General features: G+C 33.0%; 1 protein-coding gene across 1 annotated transcript in view; it reads left to right on the forward strand.

Annotated features, from left to right (window-relative positions):
- The window catches only part of LOC136974351 (1-phosphatidylinositol 4,5-bisphosphate phosphodiesterase epsilon-1-like), a 43,964-nt gene that overhangs the window by 14,577 nt on the left and 7,229 nt on the right, over window positions 1-22,158 (forward strand). The window contains exons 6-9 of the mRNA XM_067269204.1: window positions 8,004-8,131; window positions 8,496-8,659; window positions 8,743-8,901; window positions 20,825-20,927. Of these exons, the coding sequence (XP_067125305.1) occupies window positions 8,004-8,131; window positions 8,496-8,659; window positions 8,743-8,901; window positions 20,825-20,927 (554 nt within the window). The remainder of the gene's footprint in view (window positions 1-8,003; window positions 8,132-8,495; window positions 8,660-8,742; window positions 8,902-20,824; window positions 20,928-22,158) is intronic.

Raw genomic sequence — 22,158 nt, forward strand, 5'->3', positions numbered from 1 at the left:
CTCTTGTTTTTAGGTGGAAATAAGATCAGATCTGGTCACAAGAAAGATCAATCTTAGGTGTCCAACAAAACAGTCTCTCGACTCTGACCGGGAGATGTTTATGGAACTTCAAATCTTGCTCTTGTATTTTTGATTGTTATGTTCTCTATTCTGACATTTTGAAATGTTAACTGTTGAATGCAACATTTTCCTTACATCAACCTCCCCCATTTCCCAACTCAGTTTAACTTCAATCATATGTATAAAAGCATTAGAGTTGTGAGAAGCCGGGGTGGTTGCTCTGGCTACCCTCTTTCCGGTGTCAGACCTGTGAAGTCCACTCACTGTGTCACTGGATGGCTTTAAATGTTAGAAGAGCGAGAGATTGGAGGATCTCTGTCCTTAATCAGGATTCCTGACACCAGGCAAGAATGTTCCATCACATCTTGCCTCACGATTATAGTAAATTAACGTTAAGTAGGAGTGCTTTATCTAACATTCAAGCAGGGAGAGTTGTGGATATGCCGATAGGGTGAGCGGTCCTCAAATGAATTGATCTCGAAACCCATTTAAATAAAACAACAAGTTTAATATTTCAAATAATTAATTACAAGATAATGAACACACAGACATATAGCTAGGTATATACAGTAGTGGCCAAAAGTAGAGCTACCCTTGACATATTTTTTTTTTAAATGCAACCTCTGTTTTGTTTACCATCTACTAAATATTTATTATTGTGATAGTTGAAAAGAGCACAAAAAAAGTCAAAATACTAAATTGAACGAAACAGATTTTATTTTAAATCTGATTTATAATATTTTACACTGTGACAAAAGTAGAGCTACCAAAGGAAGTATGCAGATTTTTCCAGTATTTTTAGGACAAAATATTAGTATTTTGTGATGTAACCAGAGTTTCTGATCACTGCATTACATCTACGTTCCATTGAATCAACTAAGTTATTAATACACAACCAACCATCAACTGTAACCGTTGGATGGTTATATCTAAAAGTTTAAAAATGCCTGGAGAAGAGGAGTTGCTCAGAGGTCCGGGTGGCATAACTGGTCAGTGCACTGCATGGTAAGCAGAGGTTGCATTTGACTTTCACTCTGGGCTGATTCATTCCAGACTACACTAAATTCTAAATTTAAAATCTAAAATCATAGCTACTACTTTCGTAAATAGATGGCACCTAACGCCGTATCATATAATTTCCACATTTAATATTTGTTGCTTGTAATCTGCCCGATTATTATGGTTGATGGTTGGTTGTATATTAATTTATATGTATTGGGTTAATGTGATATTGTTGTGTTGTTATATATATATATACACATACACAACTAAGTTGTTTCAAGAAATACAATTATCAAATGATATCAAACAAAGAATGGTAGATATGCATTTGAAAGAAAAGAAAGACCTTTACTGAAATTGGTAAAATCTTTAATGTACATAAATCTGTTCTTGCAAAAATGGTGAAGCATTTTCAAATATATGAGACCATTGTTTCTGCCAAAACATCAGGTAGAGCACAAAAAATAACAACACAGTTAGTTAGATCATTTGATTAGGCATATGAATGCAGCCAACCCTTGTTTGACTGCTTCACATATTAAATGTTAAGCTTATATCTGGGTTACCCACTTAAGGACTGTACAAAGAGGTTTGACTAGTTTTGGATTACATGGGAGATGACGAGCAAAAAACCACTCATCCCTGCAAAAAACAAAAAGTTGAGAATTAAAGTTTGCACACGAACACATCACTTGGATCAAATAAAAATAGTCCAAGGTGTTATGGAGTGATGAATCTAAATTCAATGTTTTCTCTAGTGATGTATATATGTCAAACAACCAGTGAACATGAGATATGACCCAAAATACACAGTTCCTACAATAAAGCATGGTGATAGTTTCATAATGGTATGGGGATGTTTCTCTGCAGAGGGAATTTTGGTAAAGCAAAAGATTCACCTTTTTCTGGTGAAACCAATGACATGGCCAGTCCAATCGCCAGACCTAAACCCCATAGAGAATCTACGGCATTGAGCGCTGTATACACCAGTATACATATTCAAATCCAGATGAATTGTGGTTCCCCATCCAAAAAGCATGGTAAGAGATTCCCCAAACAATGCTTGACAACTTAGTTGATTCAATGGAATGTAGACGTGATGCAGTTATCAGAAGCACTGGTTACACCACAAAATACTAATATTTTGTCCTAAAAATACTGGACAAATCTGCATACTTCCTTTGGTAGCTCTACTTTTGTCACAGTGTAAAATATAAAAACTTTGTTTTTTCTTTTGTAGATAAGATTTAAAATAAAATCTGTTTCATTCAATTGAGTATTTTGATTTTTATTTTTGTGCTTTTTTCAATTATCACAAAATTAATTTAGTAGTAGGTGGTAAACAAAATAGAAGTTGCATTGTTAAAAAATATGTCAAGGGTAGCTGTACAACATATTCAGTGTCTCAAATATAATCTCAAAAAACAAATTCTAACATCTAACTTCTTATACCTAATAGACAGAAAGAGAGAGTTTACATCATCTATAATACCTCTTAAATGGGCCAATATCTTCTGATCCTTTCAGTGGAGAGATGGAAGCCAGTCAAGATGAGAGCTGGGCGATGGACAGAAGGTTCTGTGAGATACTGGGGGCTATAGGGGGCCCTATATGCCACTTAATTGGATACAGTCTGGCAAAGACTGCTCACGTGGTCTGTGGATGGCTTTAACATAGGAGAGTCTTTAATTCGAAATGGGGAGCGCAGTGGGTAAGTCAATAAAGTGTCTTTAGCTCAATTAAGACAGGCAGACAGGGTTTAATATATTCTAAATCTATGGTATACATAAGGATTATACAGTAGACGTTTAAATGCAGTTAAATATAACATCTTACAAAGCGGCGACTAATCTAGTTCCTATGCCGCATGGGGTGTGCCTAATTTCTTGACCGCGGAGAGAATGTTTACAAATATCTACTAATACCACTAATATTAGTTGGTAGTTGATGTGATGTTCGTTTTCTCGTATGGAAGATTCGTAGCTAATGAATGTCTTCCAACTGGTGTCTTCTCGTGGGACTGGATCGGGTCCATTCGATGGAGGTCCAGGGGACTAGAGTGGCCACTATGAAAAGTATAACTTCCTCTCTTCCTTATGATGAATGCTCTTAACTCCCGGCGTCCTGTCCTTTTATGTTATTTGCATTGGAACCTGGTCATGAGATTGTCAGTTGTTTAGAATACGACAGTTGCTTTTGCAGGTGTGAGTTCAGCAATGACTTCTGTTGACATAATGGAGTCACTTATTTTGCTCTCCTTTCACAATAGGTTGTTCGGTTGTTTTCGTTTCACAGCTGACTGTTAAAATTTCCATCCATTTGTTTACAGAGAACGTCATTCAATCCACATCTGATGCGATGTTTTTCTAACGATCATGACTGATATTATTTAAACATTTTCATTAATAATGGATTTTAATATCCCTAAAAATCATGGATCTCACACTTCTGTCCAGCTTCAGGGAGAGTCTGCTCTGAAGATCAGGTGTGCACCCTTTTTAGCCTCACTGAGTGTGGGAAATAAGTCAGGTGACTTCCGTTGTGGTCCTAAGTTTGAGATGTGTCATTGGTTCAGCCAGTGAGAGCCATTAGAATTTGATGACTTGGGCGGATTGTTTATACTTTCTACCAGGTGATGTGATTCATATTACCATATAATTTAAACAATGTCAAAGTTCACCTGCATCAATAATCAAGTGTTGGGACTTATCTTAGAACCTTTCTCAAAACAAAGGAAAAAGATTGTTAATTGTGTAAGGATACTTGATCGTCTTATGTTTATTTGACCAGAGAGCAACAGAAATGCCAGATGGAGAGAAATATCGGTTTTTTTTCCACTTCATAATTAACCTAATTAATTAATTGAAAACTGAGCCCAGAATCTCAGAGTCAAAGTTTGAACTCTTTAGCCTGACACTGATTTATTGCTTAACACGTGAGACCCAAGTGCATTGAGACACATTGTTTACATTCACATTGCATTCATTTATTACAATTTCTTTTTCTTCTATTTAAAAAAATATTTTTAGCATGATTAATAATGGGTTCAAACTCAGTCTAGAATCTCACACCGTTATAATTTAAGATATGAGCAAAAACCTCAATGTTTGATCAGCACCATTCAGTTAGAGTCAAAATGCAGTGTCAGGTTGAATAATGATATCTTCCTTTCTCATGCCCAATCTGGTTATCTATCTTTTACTTCATCTTTGCTCCATTGACCACTACTATTATTTTCTGACTAGTCTGCTCTGGAGCCATTTGATTTCCATTAGATCACCATTGGACTAGGTGTTGACAACCACACCTACACTACAGTGACACCATCATTCATCTTGACAAGATTTCAATTTAACATCTCCCTTTCTCCCCCATTGGCATCTTACAAATGCAATTGTGTAACAGAGAAGTAAGAGAATTAAATCTGTCAGATTTTTTTCTCAGAATTACATAACAAAACCAATCGGAGATAAAATCAAAGTCACACATTCAGTATTAAAAACGATAGACGTTAATATATTGGATTGTTCGAAAAGTAATTTCGTTGTTTTCCATGGAAAAAAAAAACAATATTTTTATAATAAATATATAATTCAATAAAATATTTCTTGACCATTTTGATCAAATACCTGTTGCCATAATTTCTGGTAGTAGCATGATTCCATGTTTATTAAAGTTCTGATGTTTGCTTACAAAACAGATCCAAGTAATTTTTCATTTACTTGTAAATGTCAATTTTCATTACAAGTAAATGTCTTACAGTTTAAAAAATTTTGTAAAGACCAAAATAAGTAATAATCCGAGGGTGCCTGATCTGGTGAATATGGTGGGTGTGGTAGTACATCCCATCTAAGCTGTAACAGTTTCGGACAAGTTACCAAACTTGTGTGAAATTTGGCATTATCATGGTGAAACACTACACCTTTTTTGTTGATCAATTCTGACCTTTTCTGTTTGATGATATTGCTCAATTTGTTTACTCAATGGCAGTACACTTTCGAATCAATTGTTAACTTGTCTGGTAAAAACTCAAAACAAAAAATTTCCTTAAAATCCCACCAAAGAGGGCATCTCCCTTTAATAACATGTGGAACCCATATATTGAGCTTTGAAACTATGATTACTTAAAACAAATTGGTTTAAATGGTTTAATTTGACAAATTTAATCTTTTATTAATTTCATGTGTTGTTATTCGGCAGTTTGCTTCAATCAGTACCTTTATTTTGTTTTCATTGGCTTCAACTGGCCATCCAGAATGTGGTGCATCTTCAATATTGAAATTGCCAAAATGAAATTTTATAAACCAGTTTTGGCACTGTCTTTCTCTCAACACATCTTCTCCATACATGTACCACAACTTTTTTCTTGCTTGAAAAGCATTTTGATTTTTTGGTAATAAAAAAGCAAAATATGCCGAAAATGATGCTTTCGATTTTCCATATTTGATGGGACACCCGGAAAAAAAAACTGTACGGAATCAAACAAAATTTTTACAAATAAGCCTTAAAATGTCAGCTGTCAAAATATATAATGAAAATGTGGATTAAAATGAAATTGGCTAGTAAAAATACAACTTATTTCTCTAGTAATAAAAAAACGAAATTACTTTCCGAACATCCCAATACATTAAAACCGGAGTCACAGCTAGTAGTCTTTCTTCATAAGTTAGTTCTAAATCAAATTTCTCAGGACAACAAAATTTTCAACTTTTCTAACTTTGGTACTTGCCAAGAATTTTAATGAAATTTCATTAAAAATACTATTTCATTATTTTTTCTAGAAATTTATTGTATAATTCCATTGACTCATTTCAAGACAAAATGCAATTATTCTAAGCTTCTCCATCCCAAATGTTCCATACAAAATAATTTCACAAAACTGGAGAAGTAACCAAAGAAAAGAAGCAGTACACCTTGTATAGCTCTAGAAATATGTTTAATTAACCAAAAAAATTTTCAACCTATTTCCATAGACTGCCTTCAGTTTTCCAATTGAAGGCCTATGAAAGTAGGTGGAAAACGTTATTTGGTTAATTATATATTGCTGGAGTTATACTAGGTATACTACTACTTTTGTTTGGTTAATTCAAAATTTGTTATATATATATATATAAATCCAGAAAGTTTTGCAGAAACTATAGAGTAAACTTCATAATTCAGTTCAGAAAACACAAAATCATAACAAACTAAAAGTCCAGTGCAGTGTTATCTGACTAGAAAAAATTTTATATCAAAAGAAATTCTACGACAGTGACACAGGTCAAAATGGCAATGGTTATACATTTGGTATTGCATACATTTTCCTCAAATGACAGGCTAGCCAATCAACTTTCGCTGATGTACACTTACCTGTTAATGACCTATTGACCATTGTTAGCCTATTGTATTTAATTTCACAGTTCACTTCACATCATATCTAGTGAAGTGAAGTGAACTGTGCAAAAGGCCTTTAGGCAAAACTTCCTATCTATACTAATATATAAAGAGGTAAGTGTTTTCATTGTAATGGGTAATCTCCGAAACTACTCATCCGATTTCAAAAATTCTTTCACCAATATTTAGAATGGACCTTCAGGGTGGACACAGGCTGTATATTATTTTGTTAAACATTCGTATAAATTAAAAAAAAGATATCATCTAAGATTAAGGCTTTTATGTCCAACAGATGGCACTAACTCCGCGAGTACGACGACCTAAGTTTGCTTTTCTGTGCGGCATTATGCTTTCTGTGGGGCTGAAATAAAGCAGATCATCATCTTTCTATATAAATGAAAATGTAATGTTAGTTGGTTCCTATCTGATTCCTTTTAAATTTTGACACAACGTTGCATTCGAATATGCACGTGTTTTTATATAATATACGTGTCGAAATTCCCCCCCTCCACTGGGGGGAGATGGACAGGATTAAGGCTTACCGTGAAGAACTCCGCTTCTATTATACTATTTTAGATGTGGTTTTTTTATGTTTTTGATTACATTTTAATAGGGTATGTCAAGAGAATGTACACTAAGAAGGGATTTTTTGAAATTCCCTCTCCACAGGGAAGTGTTATACATTTATAATAGTTACATTTTTAGCCACAACAACGCATGGCCGGGTCTGCTAGTTTGTGATAAAGATCTGATAAGAATCAGATGGGAACTATTTACTCTTACAAATGATATCATAATTCTATCAAAACTTATAAAATAGAATGACTTTGGAAATAAAAAGTGGCCTATATTCTTCCTGGGACTATCCTGAATATACAGTAGAGTCTCACTAGTCTGAACACCATTAATTTTTATGCTGTGTCACTAAAATCACTCAACCTTTTAGTTGAGCGATTTTTAATAACTGTTTTTTTTCTTTGTTTAAAATATATTTTATAATTGCTTCTTAAATTGCCTTTTCAACTTCTGATAAGAAATCCAAAAATAAAATTGGAGGTTTAAAAAACATAGAACAAGAACTATCAAACCGAAATTCCAAAAAAAGATGATTTCAGAAATCCATAATCTAATGCTTTTTATAAAACTATTCATTAAATTTTTCCAGTTTAAATTCATAGCATGAGAAACTGCTTATAAAGAATTTAAATGCAGAAATTAAAAATTGGAATGCTTTTTAATTCAAATGAGCAACTATATCTTTGTATAACTGATCCGTTGCAAATAGTGCTTTAAATTAAAATTTGAAAAATTTAGATGATTTAAAGAAACTATTTATGTAATAATAAATTAGTATTTCCTAACTACTGATTCTATCCCAGAAATTATGAATCCTATTCTGAACAATATATACCTCTTTTAATATAAATATTAATATGGATGGATAATCATTAAAATAGTTTTAGAATTCTGATATTGACTGCTTTTCCATTAATTGTATTAAATAAGAGAAGTTTTTGGTTTCATATTTCAAATATGTTAATTTCTGTTTACAATTCCTTAATAAATAATACTCATTGTGAAACACAACTGATGAGAACATATCCAGCAGGAATGAGAATTGATTCTTCTAACTTTAATCCTGTAATATTCTGGGCATTTGGATTACAGATGGTGGCATTAAATTATCAAACAGAAGGTATACTCTGTTATATATTATAAATATATTATTTGAGTTTTAAGATACATGTAATATTTCATAATTATTTTTATAAACATGGTCATTAAGTTTGTAATGAATCAATTGTAATTGCTGTATATATGAAAATGAAAATCTATACTTGTCCATAAAACTGTACTGAGTAACCTAGTCTGAAAGTGAAAAAATTGTACACCAAAGTCATGTATTAACTTGTTTATTTATGTATATAATATAAAATATATTTGAATTTATTACTATCCTTATTAAATTTATCAATTTTAATTTATTAGAATCATTTTAAATTAATAATTATTTTTTTATTTGTGAAAATGAATAGTTATTCAATGATAATTTTCTGCAGATACTGCATCACATATTAATACTGCAATGTTTGAACAGAATGGTCGATGTGGTTATGTCCTTAAACCTCGAGTTATGTGGGATCATTCACTGATGATGCACGGTCGTTTCAACCCCTGGGACAAAGAATTTGATGGCTTACACTCTATTAGTATGACTATCACGGTATTATATAAAATTAATAATTGTTGTTATATTAAAATAAAATAATTTTTAAGTAATTTTTGCCAAAATATATATTATTTTAGATAATATCAGGACAGTATGTATGCCCATCTACTCATACAGGAAGTCCACAAGTTGAAATGGAAATTATTGGCATTCCAGTTGATTGCAATAGACAGAAAACAAAGTTGGTTCAAAGAAACTCATTAAACCCTATCTGGAATGATTCCTTTCATTTTAAAGTAAATAAAATTTTGTAAAAACTTTCTCTCAAGGATTTTCAGATATTAATTAAGATTCATCATTACTTGTTTGTTTGTTTTTAACTGTCTTTATTATAGTAGAGTACAGATTGTCTGAAATAATCAGGGCAAGACACTTTTGGATAATCTAGTTTTTTAGATAATCTATTACATTCTGCAGGGGAAGAATAAAAAGATCAATATCTTAATCCTAATTATAGTATTAGGTTGTTGCAAATTAAATGGCCAATTTTTACTTCTGACTTTGAACATTTATGAATCTGTCAGTTTTAAATTAAATTAAATCAAAACTGTTTCCAGCAACATTAATACACTTTTCCCAAAGCAATAGAAATGCATTAATGCCAATTTGATAGAAATCATGAGAATGAGAAGCCAAAAAGTCATTAAAGGTACTTTTTATTACATCCTCTTCCTCAATGATTTTCTTTACCAAAAAATTGTCCAAGTGTATAAAAAAGTGATAGTCTGTTGGCCAAAAAATCTGGAAAATAAGGTGAATGAGGAAGAATTTCATTTGAATACTTTAGTTTTTATAATGAATAATTAAAGAACTGCAGACCTCCAAACAATGCACCTTATCTCTCTCACAAAGTTCGTGTGGTATGCATTTGTTGAGCTTCTCAATTTTCCCTAAATGTTGACGTCAAGAAATGGTTGAATAATGTCCAGTATGCTCAACCTTCCTGCAATTTCCCGGACAGTTGGGTGATGTTTCAATTTAACAAAGTTCTTCCATACTGATTTTTGAGATTTGTACTTCCAGAATGAAATTTTTTGATCCAATGCCTGGTAACCTGCTCACTCACAGAACCTTCACCAAAAGTTTTATTGATATTTCGGGTTGCTTTCGCTGCATTATGTTTCTGCTTATACTCAAAAAAGAAAATTATTCAATTTCCTTTTTTCCATGCTGTCAGAAAAAGTACGCATGTGGAACTCATGATGTAAATGAGATTACATTTTTAAATTCACATATTATGTGTGTGCTCTTCCAATTGCAAACATACAACACTGTTTACGTGGAAAAAAGTTGAACTACAAGGCCAGAAAGTTTAAATTTTAAAAAATTTTCAATGAACCAATACAATAGTAAAACAAGATTAAGGCATAAAAATTTAATACCTGTGATTGATTAGAAATAACAAAAAGAATTGACTAATTTTCTTAAAACAAGCATTAGTACTTCAGTGCAATCTACAACATACTGGTGAAACTTTGAATTCAAAATATGAAATACATAACAGTAATATTAATAATGAGACCACTCAATAATGAGCCTGTATAAGATCATCAACAATCATTATTATACAAAAACTTCAGAGAGTACTACTACTACTCAAAATTCTGAAGACAATTTTGGTTAATCCATTTTTCAGATAATTGATGCTCTACTATACTATATTTTAAGATATCATAATAGAAACCATGAATAATATGTCAGAGTTTGATTTAGTAATGCAAATTATAAAAAATGTTTCTGTAATAGTGCATCTTTACTACATTGGATGTCATATGTGCATCAAACTTCTTACTATGCATATACTTGCAATATTTTATTTAGTCATTAAATTAAATACATTATCTCTCTCTGGTGTGTCAGATACACTTTGATTGGCAGATTGTATTTTTCTGATCTTTTTACTTATTAATAAATATTCTCCACTTCTAAAACACCAGGATGATATATTCAACGTTTTCTCCAACCTATTAACCGAAGTAATACTTTTCGATATTTGCTAATGCTTTCGATGCCCCTCTTGGGCTCTTCCTCAGGCATTCAATAAACATTGTAGTGATTTGGTTGTTGACCTTCACACTTCCCCATCCGACGGTGTACAATTACGTAAGACTCCAAGGCGCATGCATCCCCAAGCCTAATGAAACTTCTAACTGTGAACCGCTTATCGTCCCTTCTACTATACACTCAAAACAAAAGAATAAACAAATAAATTTAATTTAAACGCTGTCATCCATTAGAAATTGCCACGCTGTAGAAAGGGACATTTCTTCTTTAAAATTAATGCTCGTGGCTTCGCACTCCGCTCTAAAAATTTCAATAGCTTCCAAAATTTTTAGATGTTCACAGTTAGAAGTTTTATTAGGCTTGGGGACGCATGTGCTTTGGAGTCTTACGTAATCGTACACCATCGGATGGGGAAGTGTGAAGATCAACAACCAAATCACTATGATGTTTATCGAATGCCTGAGGAAGAACCCAGGAGGGGCATCAAAAGTGTTAGCAAATATCAAAAAGTATTACTCCGGTTAATAGGTTGGAGAAAACGTTGAATATATCATCCCAGTGTATTGGAAGTGGAAAATATTTATTGGATACAGCGATGCCGGCTAATGTTTATTGTAAGGTAGTGATGAAGTTGACTAGGACCATAGCAAAACTGAACTTTTTAATGGAATGCAAGAACGTAGGAGTGTTCCCCATGTCGCTATTTTGTATTTGCCTGCTGCATGGACATGAACAGCTTCTCAGTAAGGTGAAATGGATGTGTTTTAAAAGGGCTATCAAGGTAACCAGGAAATTATTCTATTCTTTGGTGGCAAAACTTATCCGCATAGAAGATGAGTTGTTCTGGGAGAACCTGAAGAAGTTGGACGTTGAGAATGTCAAGCTTGTAAACATTCAGGACAGATTGAGATGCAAAATGCATTACAAAGGTAAAATGAAATGGATTCTACAATTTCAGGTACCGAAGGAAGCGAAGAGGCAGGACTGTCCCTTTATCGTTTGGGATGACATCCGGATACCGGACTATGTCAAACATGTGCTTAGTTACGGTCCGGCGTTTGTACCTCAACCTTCGATGAAAGACACAATGAAATCATATATCCCAGACTTGGAAATCCTAATGAAAGGGCTTTCTCAGAACCAGAAGAAATACTATAGATGGTTGGCAACTTTTAAAATAAGAAGAACGAAGGAATCACGGCAGGTTAGAGAACTTAGGGAGTGGTTAAAGAGAATAAAGAGAACCACGGGTTAGATTAGATGCAACAATGTTGTCATAGTCGGAGCTGACAAGGCCAAAGTCATGGTTTTGATGAAGCGAGAGACTTACGATAGGTGTCTTAGAGAATACCTAGCATTAACACAGTGCACGAAGGTGGAACAGAATTGGGTGGACAAGATGCATAATAGGGTTAAGTGCTTTGCCAATACAAGACTGGCCAGCAGACTAGGCATGAAAGACTTAATAATGGAAGCCCTGACATCCTGAAACTGTTTGCCTTTGCTAAGACTCATAAGGAAGGGCAGCAGATACGCCCCATAGTGGACAAAAGCTAGAGCTCCTACTAACAAATTGGAAAGGTATGTGCATAATTTGCTGACGTCTCACTTGGAGGGTTATCAGTACACAATATCTAACCCCGTTCAGCTTCTGGAACAACTTAAAATAACCCCCCCACCGTTGTTCGCAACAGTGATAAACTTCAGGTCTCTGTACCCTTCAATAAAACTTTCTCCTTGTTTTTGTGCACTCAGAGACTATCTGATGAAGTGGAGGATAGTGCAATGCATCAAGATGCTTTGGAGTTAGCGCACTTGACATGCTATAATTCGGCATTCCAGTTCAGGGGGAAGATATACACTCAAGACAGAGGCATGCCTATGGGAAGTCCGTTATCCAGGGACCTCTGTGAATTGGTGGTGAGACTGCTGGAAAGAGAACCCTGCCTTGTTTCCTCCAAGATATTACCCTATATAGGAGATACATTGACGACATTATCGTATTTTGGAAAAGGGAACCGGATCTGAAGGGCTTTATAGACGCATTGAACGACAATCCATATGGTCTGGTAGTAGAGATAGAACAACACAGCCGTAATAGGATCCACTTTTTGGATATTGACATAATGTTTGATGAAATGAGCATACGAACGGCAGTCTATAGGAAACTGACGACAGTCGCAACATAATCCTGATAGGATCATGCGATCCCTTTTCTTATAAAGTGCGGCTTTCCGATCATTAATCATGAGAGCGTACATGCATTCTTCCACAACACAGGCATTAACGCAGGAGATTAATTATATAAATGCGATGACAAAGGAGTATGAATACACCAACCTTATACATACGCTCGTTAAAAAATACAAGCATCGCTATCAGAATAAAGAGGACGTAGAAGTTAGGTATATTAAGGTAAAGGAAGATGACAAGCTGGTAGTCCCTGTCACGTTTAACCCCATTCTAAAAACTTTATATACTGACACTGCCAAGAAATGGGAGATTAGGGTTGCGTACAGGAGATGTTGAACCATTTTTAGCCTACTAAGGAATGGAAAAGATTGTCAGAACCCCAATAGGTTACCAGGTGTCTACAGAATCCCTATAATAGATGGCAGGCATAATAAAGAAATGGTTTATGTAGGTGCAACCAAAAGATCGTTAGAGGTGCGTCTGAAAGAGCATAAATCGGACATTCTATGAAATAAGTACACAACAGCCCTTGCCACGTATGCAACAGACCCGGACATCATGGCAGTTTTTGACAAGGCACGTATCGTTCTCACCATCTCACATCGTGATCACCTAAGAATTTTGGAAGCTATTGAAATTTTTAGAGCAGAGTGCAAAGCCATGAGTATTAATTTTAAAGAAGAAATGTCCCTTACGACAGCGTTTAAATTAAATTTATTTGTTTATTCTTTCGTTTCAAGCATATAGTAGAAGGGACGATAAGCAATTCACAGTTAGAAGTTTTATTAGGCTTGGGGACGCATGTGTTTTGGAGTCTTACGTAATTGTACACCGTCTGATGGGGAAGTGTGAAGGTCAACAACCAAATGCCTGAGGAAGAGCCCAGGAGAGGCATCGAAAGCATTAGCAAATATCGAAAAGTATTACTCTGGTTAATAGGTTGGAGAAAACGTTGAATTTTTACTTATTATTTTGTTATTACTTGTCACTAAAATAAATAAAATTCAGTCCTGTTTGTGTTATTTCATTTATCACTAATAAGTAAAAAATGCAACTCTTTCAGCTAATGAACTTTAACCTGGTCAGGCCGTATCCTGGATTATTGCGAATTTCAGACTTGTCTCAGCCAAATTTCAAATACTGTAAGAATGGGGAACTTTTGCTTTTAAATGAGATCAAATTAAAAATAAATCAATTAATCAGAGCAAATACACATTGCAAGTGCAGTAGCAATACTATATTGTAAATGATAGCAACATTTTATTACCAATATCTTTGCTTTATAGAAAAAAATAAATATCTTCACAGAAACATAGCTTTCTGAAACAATCACTTTAATCAAGAAGTGATAAAAGTAAATCAGCCAATTAGAGCAAATAAATATTGTATGGTATCAATATTGCTTTTCAAATAGTTTCCTATTACCACCAATTTCATTATATTTTAAGATGTTTACCAGTTTTTATGATTGAACAACTCTATAGAATTGATCAAATCTAGTGAAAAAAAGACAAATTCTAGACTGATTGCAATTGTTGAAGTGTTGTAAAATTATTACTATTTTAGTGTTAATACTAGATTATAGTTTTACCTATTGCAGACAACATTCTAATTTTGTGTGACACACAAAATTTGAACATAATAAAATTCATAAAAACATGCATTTTTATGTAGAGCTTAGACCAAGAGATGCATTGACTCTATTAAACCTTTCAGTCTTGACCTAACATTCTATATGTATTTTAGACCACAATCATGACAGTAGATGTGATTGTGACTGGTAAATAAACTATTTTATGGAGCAGTTTAAGTGAATCTGGCAATTCTGATATCATCAGAATTTTTGGGAATGCTAATATTTTTTAATGTAATAAATAGGATGAGATCAAATGGGTTGAAAAATATTAAGTTGAATGGCCAGTTCATACTGCTCTTGTAAACTGGTCTTGGCCATAAGATGAGTTCATATAGACCTGACTGACTTACTGAAATTCAATGTGTTAAAATTCTTCATAAAATTTTTAGTATACAAGCAATATTATGACCACTTTTATAAATTACTAAAAACAAATGTCTTGGAATAAAATACAGTTGAGTCCGCATAAGTCGACACCCGGATAACTCAACACCATCAGTTAAGTAGTCACTTTTCTGTGGTCCTGGCCAACTTACACAGGCATTAATGTTAAAAAACTCCGGTTTACTTGACACCGTTTAACTCGTCACCACTGGATAAGTCGACATACTTTTGCTGTCCCACACACTGATAAGTCGTCACCCCCTCCCGAAAAAATGAATTCACTCCACACGTGTGGTGTGAACTCATTTTTTTCAGGAGGGGGGAGTCAATTTATTTATTAATATATAATTAATATATATATATATATATATATTAATAAAAATGCCTTAACATTTTATGTATTTTTATGTATAAAATAATAACAGATAAACAAAATATACAATCTACATCAATGTCACACCAGAATCCAATTTTGCATTTTCTCATACTAGAGGCATTAATAATCCTTAGATGTTACTTGCCAACAATTGACAATTGCGAACATGATGTTTTCAAAGTGTTCATGATTATTGAAAAAGAAAGTCGAGACAGTTAAGTGAGCACTTAACTGAAAAATTTGTTTAGTGTTGTTTGTTTTGCTCAAAACAAACAACACTAAATGAATTTTTCAGTTTTTCATCTACAGAGTAATTGTAAATGGAGGATACAATGTATTGTAAGCCTATACTACTGTATAACTCACTACTGTTATTGTTAATCGTCTACATGGACTTTACTTATTAATAGGACTTTATACTGGTGTTTAAAGATTGGCACAGTAATGAGAGTTAGTTCAGGAAAGAACAAAATTTGACAGGTGATATAATAAAGAAATTTTGTTCTTTCCTGAACTAACTCTCATTACTGTGCCAATCTTTAAACACCAGTATAAAGTCCTATTAATAAGTAAAGTCCACGTAGACGATTAACAATAATATTAGAATTTAAGGACAGTAAGGCTTTTACAACGCACTACTGTATTTTCCTAATTGTATTTTTCTGGTTTTTTTCCCAACTTCGCTTTAGTCATCACATCGGATAACTTGACAAATTTCCACTTCCCCTCAGGGTGTTGACTTATGTGGAGTTGACTGTATTTATAAAAAAAATTAGTTTCAATGCATATTTATAAACTAAAACAGACTAATAGTTGTATATCAATATACAGTCAAACCTCACCAACCACCAAAAACAATAAGCAAAATGGATCTTCCATATGTTTTTGGAATTGGAAATTTCCAATAGACTGCCCTCTGCCATCCACCAATTTAAAAGCCTGCACAAACATGCATTTTAATATTGCTTTTGTTTTCTATAATTCACCACAGGTGCAGGAAACTAAGCTTGACCTACATGTAAATTGCCAGATTAAAAGTGATTGACAAATTGTTGACAAGACAGTAATTAAGCATTGTCTGAGTCTGGAGGGCACTTGGAAAACATTCTTTCATTAAAAGTCCCATTGTCACACGTTTGGAAAGAGCTAGTTAAGGGTACCATCCAATGTTGAAATGTTAAAAGCTTTCAAGGTGCTCTGCAATTCCTTCTACAAATTTGTTTGAGTCAGTCCCAAACTAATTTTGGCCACCTCTGTCTGCTTCCAGTTTTTGGTTGTGAAGTTGGTTGTGGATAAAATGATGTCAGGGAAGAAGGCTACAATTTCTGTTGAATGAAAGAAATTGAGTTACATTGTTTGAACAGACAGCACTTTATTGTCAACTGTGGCTGTATGCCATTGTATAATTTTCACTTAGTTGTAGTTTTAGCATCTTTCCTTTCTTCTTTGTTCCTTCTTACTTCTAGAACTTTCTATTCTTATCCTATTCCCTTGGGTGGTGAGAGCCAATTCGTGGAACCATGTGAACAAGAGGGGCATATCTACCTGAGGGGACATTTGGAGTGGAAGAGAACTTTTTCTCAGCTGGCCTTCGTGAAGTAAGGATGGAGATGATGCTGAGTGTCGAGTGGCTGGTGAAACTGAACTGGCATGAAAAAGATTGAGCTTATTGAAATGACAACACAGTGAGTCTCGAAAAAGAAAGACAGTGACTCAAAATCAGTCCAAGCAAGTTCCACATGGCCTCTCACGAAAGTTGTATAATGTTTGTACATCCCAGGTATTCAGTTCTCTTCTGTTAACTATCTTGCTATCTCTTACCCACCCTTTCTGACTTCCTTCTTCCTTAGCATAAGTTAGTTTTAAGAATTAGTTATTGCATTACCCAAGCTTGATTCCTTGTACACTTCACAATATCTGGTCCTAGTTCCCCCAGACATTTTTGGGTGATGCCATTTTACTGTTTGTATTTTTGAGTTGGAATCCTTAAGAACCTGTATCTTTTTCACAAAAATAAATATGTTGTTCCACCATCTGCTGTGCATGGTTCTTTATTTGGTGTATTTGCCTTCATTGGCTAATGATATTCTCATCTGTAACTTCATAACCTTTTTTTTTTTAATATTTTGTGAGATATCACAGGATAATTAGACACATTATTAAAATATAAAGAAAAGTGGCTAAAAGAAAAATAAAAAAATGCAATATGCCTTAAAACCACCAAGCATAAAGAACTGGAAATTATTTATTTGGATTGGTCAATCAGTGCTAAGCATGGATGTGTAACAGATACATCAATCAAACACCAAGCTTCCATTTTGAGAACAGATGAGCACTATAAACTTCATCTATAGCAATGGTTGGCTGGCATGCTTTAAACAATAAATGTCTTTCATAAAAGATGAAGCACAGTGAGACTATTACAGTCAATGAAAATGTTGCTGAAGGATGCCAAAGATTATCCACTGCCTTTGAAGAACGTGATGTATACATATAATATGTATACATCATGTATACGAGATGTATACATCATGTTCTTCAAAGGCAGTGGATGTATACACTCAAACCTGTTTTTGTGTGGTCTTTTTTTGTGCAATTTTTTTATATGTGCAATGTGTTTTGTGCAATTATTTTTGTGCAGTATACCAATTTGATTGAAATTCATATACCGCACACAAAAAATCACACAAAACAAATCGCACAAAAATAGACCGCACAAAAACAAGTTTGAGTGTACAATATGAATGAAAGCACTCTTTTCTACCATTTGCAGCCAGACAAAACCATTTCAGCCAGTTCAGTTAGAGGTCACCAAAAAGTTAAAGATAGAATCATGTTCACTATTTTGCACTAACTCAGATGGAAGTGACAAGAGAATAGTCAATGTTATAGGAAAAGCAGCTTTCCTAGATATTTCAAAAATTTTAATCCAGCACTTTATGTCAATTATTGCCACAACTGAAGGGCTTGGATGACTGCTGTGGAGTTTAGCAAGTGGCTAAAGGAATTGAACACTGCGATGAAGAAAGAAAAGTGAAAGGTGCTGTTATTACTGGATAACACTATGTGGCATAAGACTGAGCATCTGAGAAATATTAGAATTGAATTCTTCCCACCAAATTTCACTGGAATATTGCAGCCTGTGGATGCAGGTATTACAGAATGTTTTAAGGCTCATAATTGTTAAGTTTTACTTAATGATGACAATAAACGATAATGCAGTCAATGATAATTCTTCAGAGAATGACATTCTCTGAAGAATGCACTTCACATAATCAAGAAAACATGGGATGAAATGACACCCTAGAGATCTGCAATAGTTGGGTGCACACTGGGTTAACCAACGAAGGACTTATTGGTTTCCATAGATGTTTCCAATAAAGCACTTCATGAGGCATTACAACAGCTAAATACCTGTTTCCATACCAAATACTCTGAGCACAGAGAAATTTTTGTCCATCAACAATAATGCTGAAACATACATTAGGCATGTCAATGGAAGACTTATTAAAATTGTGCAGCCTGACCTTGAAGACTCTTCAGAAGAGGATGACAGCAAAGATGATAATTTAATGTTTAGTTCTTTTAAAATATAATTACAAATATACAAAAACATCATAATTATTGCAGTTTAATGCATTTTTTATGGAGTGCTAATTTGCATATTTACCAGGAGGACATGAACATCCTAGTGCATAATTCCATATAATGTGTGCAAAATTCTGTTGCACACATTTTCATAAATCTTGGTTACATGGTAGAAAACAATCAATAGAGTGAAAATAAACCATTTTCCATTTAGAATTAAGAATGGATTTTTCAAATGGTAAAATTATAAAAAGATTAAAAAAAATGATTTTTGTTTATAATTTGAACATAATGTAAATAAAAGCAATCAAATCTATAGCAACAAATTCTTACTTATATATCAAATTAAAAGAGAAAAAAACAACCTTTAACACAGACTAATAATAAAAACCATAAAGTTATTTTTCAAATGCATACAATTTTAGAAAAGGACAACAGAGATCATTTTGTAAAAATGTGATGCCTAAAAAATGTCAGTTCAAAATGTGTTAATCATGCATTATCCTACCAAATAATGGTATGATAGATGTACTGTATTTTGATCATTCAAAGTGCTAATAAGTTGCTTCATGTTAAGTTGACCCAGTATGGACAATCATCACAATGAGCTGATTCAATCACTGATAGTGATGAATCAACAATGGACAGCATGACAGTTAGCTGTAGAGTTAAGAATATGGCACAAAACAATTTTGCACTGTGTCGAAAGACATGCTTGGTTAGTCACAGAAAAATTGCCTCATAATGGGTGTCTCGTCACCTTACAGAAATAGCACCAGTACACCCTTTCCAATCACCATTTGGAATGTTACAACAGTGAAAGTAGCACATTCCTTGACAGGATCATCTCTCTGGATGAAATAATATGAACTAGAATGCAAATGACAGTCAGGTAAATAGCAACGCTCATTGTCTCCCCAGCCAAAAACTTGCACCTAGAACCCAGGAATGTCAAAGTGATGTCAATAGTGGCATATAATGTGCACAGTATGATACTGCATCATGCAGTTCCACATCATCAGATTGTTAATGTTGAATATTACCAATATTTTTTGTAAAATCATCTTTGGCCTGTTCTGTGGAAAAACAGAGGAAAATTCCTCTGCAAATGTGTGTCCATTGACTTGCCTGACAATGCTTAATGCCACCAAACTGCTCCCATTTCAAATTTGTTAGTAAGATGGCAATGGGAGGTGCTCAAACATTTGCTATATTTTCCAGACATTTGACTATAATCTCCTTAAAATGAAAAAAAAAAACCACTGACAGGAAAATGTTTCTATACAAGAGAAGAAATCTTCCGAGCAGTAGGGCACTCTGTGGCATCACAAAAACATTTTTGCTGATGATATCCAGCACCTTCCATATGTGATAGAAGGTTAAAAATCTGGGGGGTGATTACACTATAAGACTATGAATAAATCTTTTATCTCATACATACCTTTCATTAGGAAGAAGAACTCAAAAATTCTCATTTTTTTATTTTTTGCATAAGACAGTTCCAAAAGCATCTGTATTTTTGTCACAATGTGGAAAAAATGTCACAAGTTGAACTTACTTGGTTGCCAACAGAGAGCACACCTTATGGCATTTTTGTTGTTACACTCTTCTCCCAAATGAATGCTATGTTGCCACTATTTTATATCCAACCCTCATAAAAGACAATTTGAAATGAGTGTAGGTTATATGATGAGGGATGATATGCTGATTTTAAATTGCAATTACGAATTTATGCTTGTGGAGCAGCTATTACTCCGTAGACACAGTATATACAATAGGGTAGTTATGCAAAAGTTTCATTTTCATTCTAGCAATTTTCTGTGGATTATTCACACAAAAGTATGATATACGATAAAGTATTAAATTATCTGTTTAATATAAATATTATAGTTTAAATATTAATATAAATGTTAAAAAAAATTAATAATTTCAGTTATTAGATGACATAAATTAAAATAGATTTTGAATACTTTAACAGGTTACTTTCATCGATTTGGCATTTCTGAGATTTTCTGTTACGGATATGAGTACAAATCATGTCACAGCTCAAAGAGTTATTCCATTAATATGCTTAAAACAAGGTGTGTTTTTTAATAAATTTTGACTGTTTAAATTAATTCTTATTGATTGAAATTGGGATATTATTATTGTATTTTTTAAACACACTAACAGCTACAATATTAGGTAAAAATAAAAAAATTTTATAGTTATATCTATATATATCAATATTGTTCCATTTATTAAATCTCAACTGTTAATTTAATACTTTTTCTTTTAACATCTCTTTAATTATACAAATGAACTACAATATTAGTCATTATATGAAAATGTTGTATGGTTTCTATATTGTGTTGAAACAGATAGTCAAGCTAACATTACAATAACACCAATTGAGTTTGGTTGAGTTTACTTTTTCATTGAGTAAGATTAAGATCTTTATAAAAAGGTACACAATATTCCTTTTTTCTAAAATTTAACTAATTAATTTATAACATATGCCATGAACATACAAATTCATTTAGTAAATTAAAATAATACTATATGTTCATTAAAATTATGAAAATAATTCATAACTACAAAATAGCAAATAACCAACAGGCAACTTCCCTGTATTTAAGTATAACCTAAGATGGATTAAAAGTGAAGTAAAAGTTTAAGATAAAATAGGACAATACCCAGATAAGGACATACTATAAGGACAATACTCAGAAGAAAAAATATAAACATCATTATATGATAAATGAACCAGCTTAGTCAATGAAATGTTAAAAACTTTCTATTAAAATCACATAATCAGTTGTAGAATGATTTCTAATAGACATTGCTGAAGAGATAAGGATAACAGTAAAAATTAATAAAGGACAAACATTATAAATATTAAGAAGAAGGTAAAGATTTGATCTATAGTTATGAGTTATTAAGTAATTAAGATAAACTGGAACTAATACTATTTTTCCAACAGCTATAATACTATACAATTGATACCTAACATTGTTAAGCAAAAAATGTAAAATAAAATTTAAAAATATGACCAGATATGAAGAAAGTAGTTCAAAGCATACTGTTTTCAAAGAATAGTTTATAAATGTAGACAATAAAAAAGTTTTGTAAATTAATATTTAATTTGCTTTATTTCTTTGGCTATCTTTCTATTGAAATTTTGTTTTCTCATTTCAAACAATTTAGCATAATGATTCTGAAGATAAGAAACATTCTTCTGAAAATTACTAAATAAATTTTTTGATTTTAGATTTTTAAATGGAAACAAATTTAAGAGTTTGAGGAGACAATCTATACTTTTATATTATAACA

Source organism: Centruroides vittatus, unplaced genomic scaffold (genome assembly GCF_030686945.1).
Source record: "Centruroides vittatus isolate TY-2023 unplaced genomic scaffold, ASM3068694v2 contig_347, whole genome shotgun sequence".
Taxonomy (NCBI): Eukaryota; Metazoa; Arthropoda; class Arachnida; order Scorpiones; family Buthidae; genus Centruroides; species Centruroides vittatus.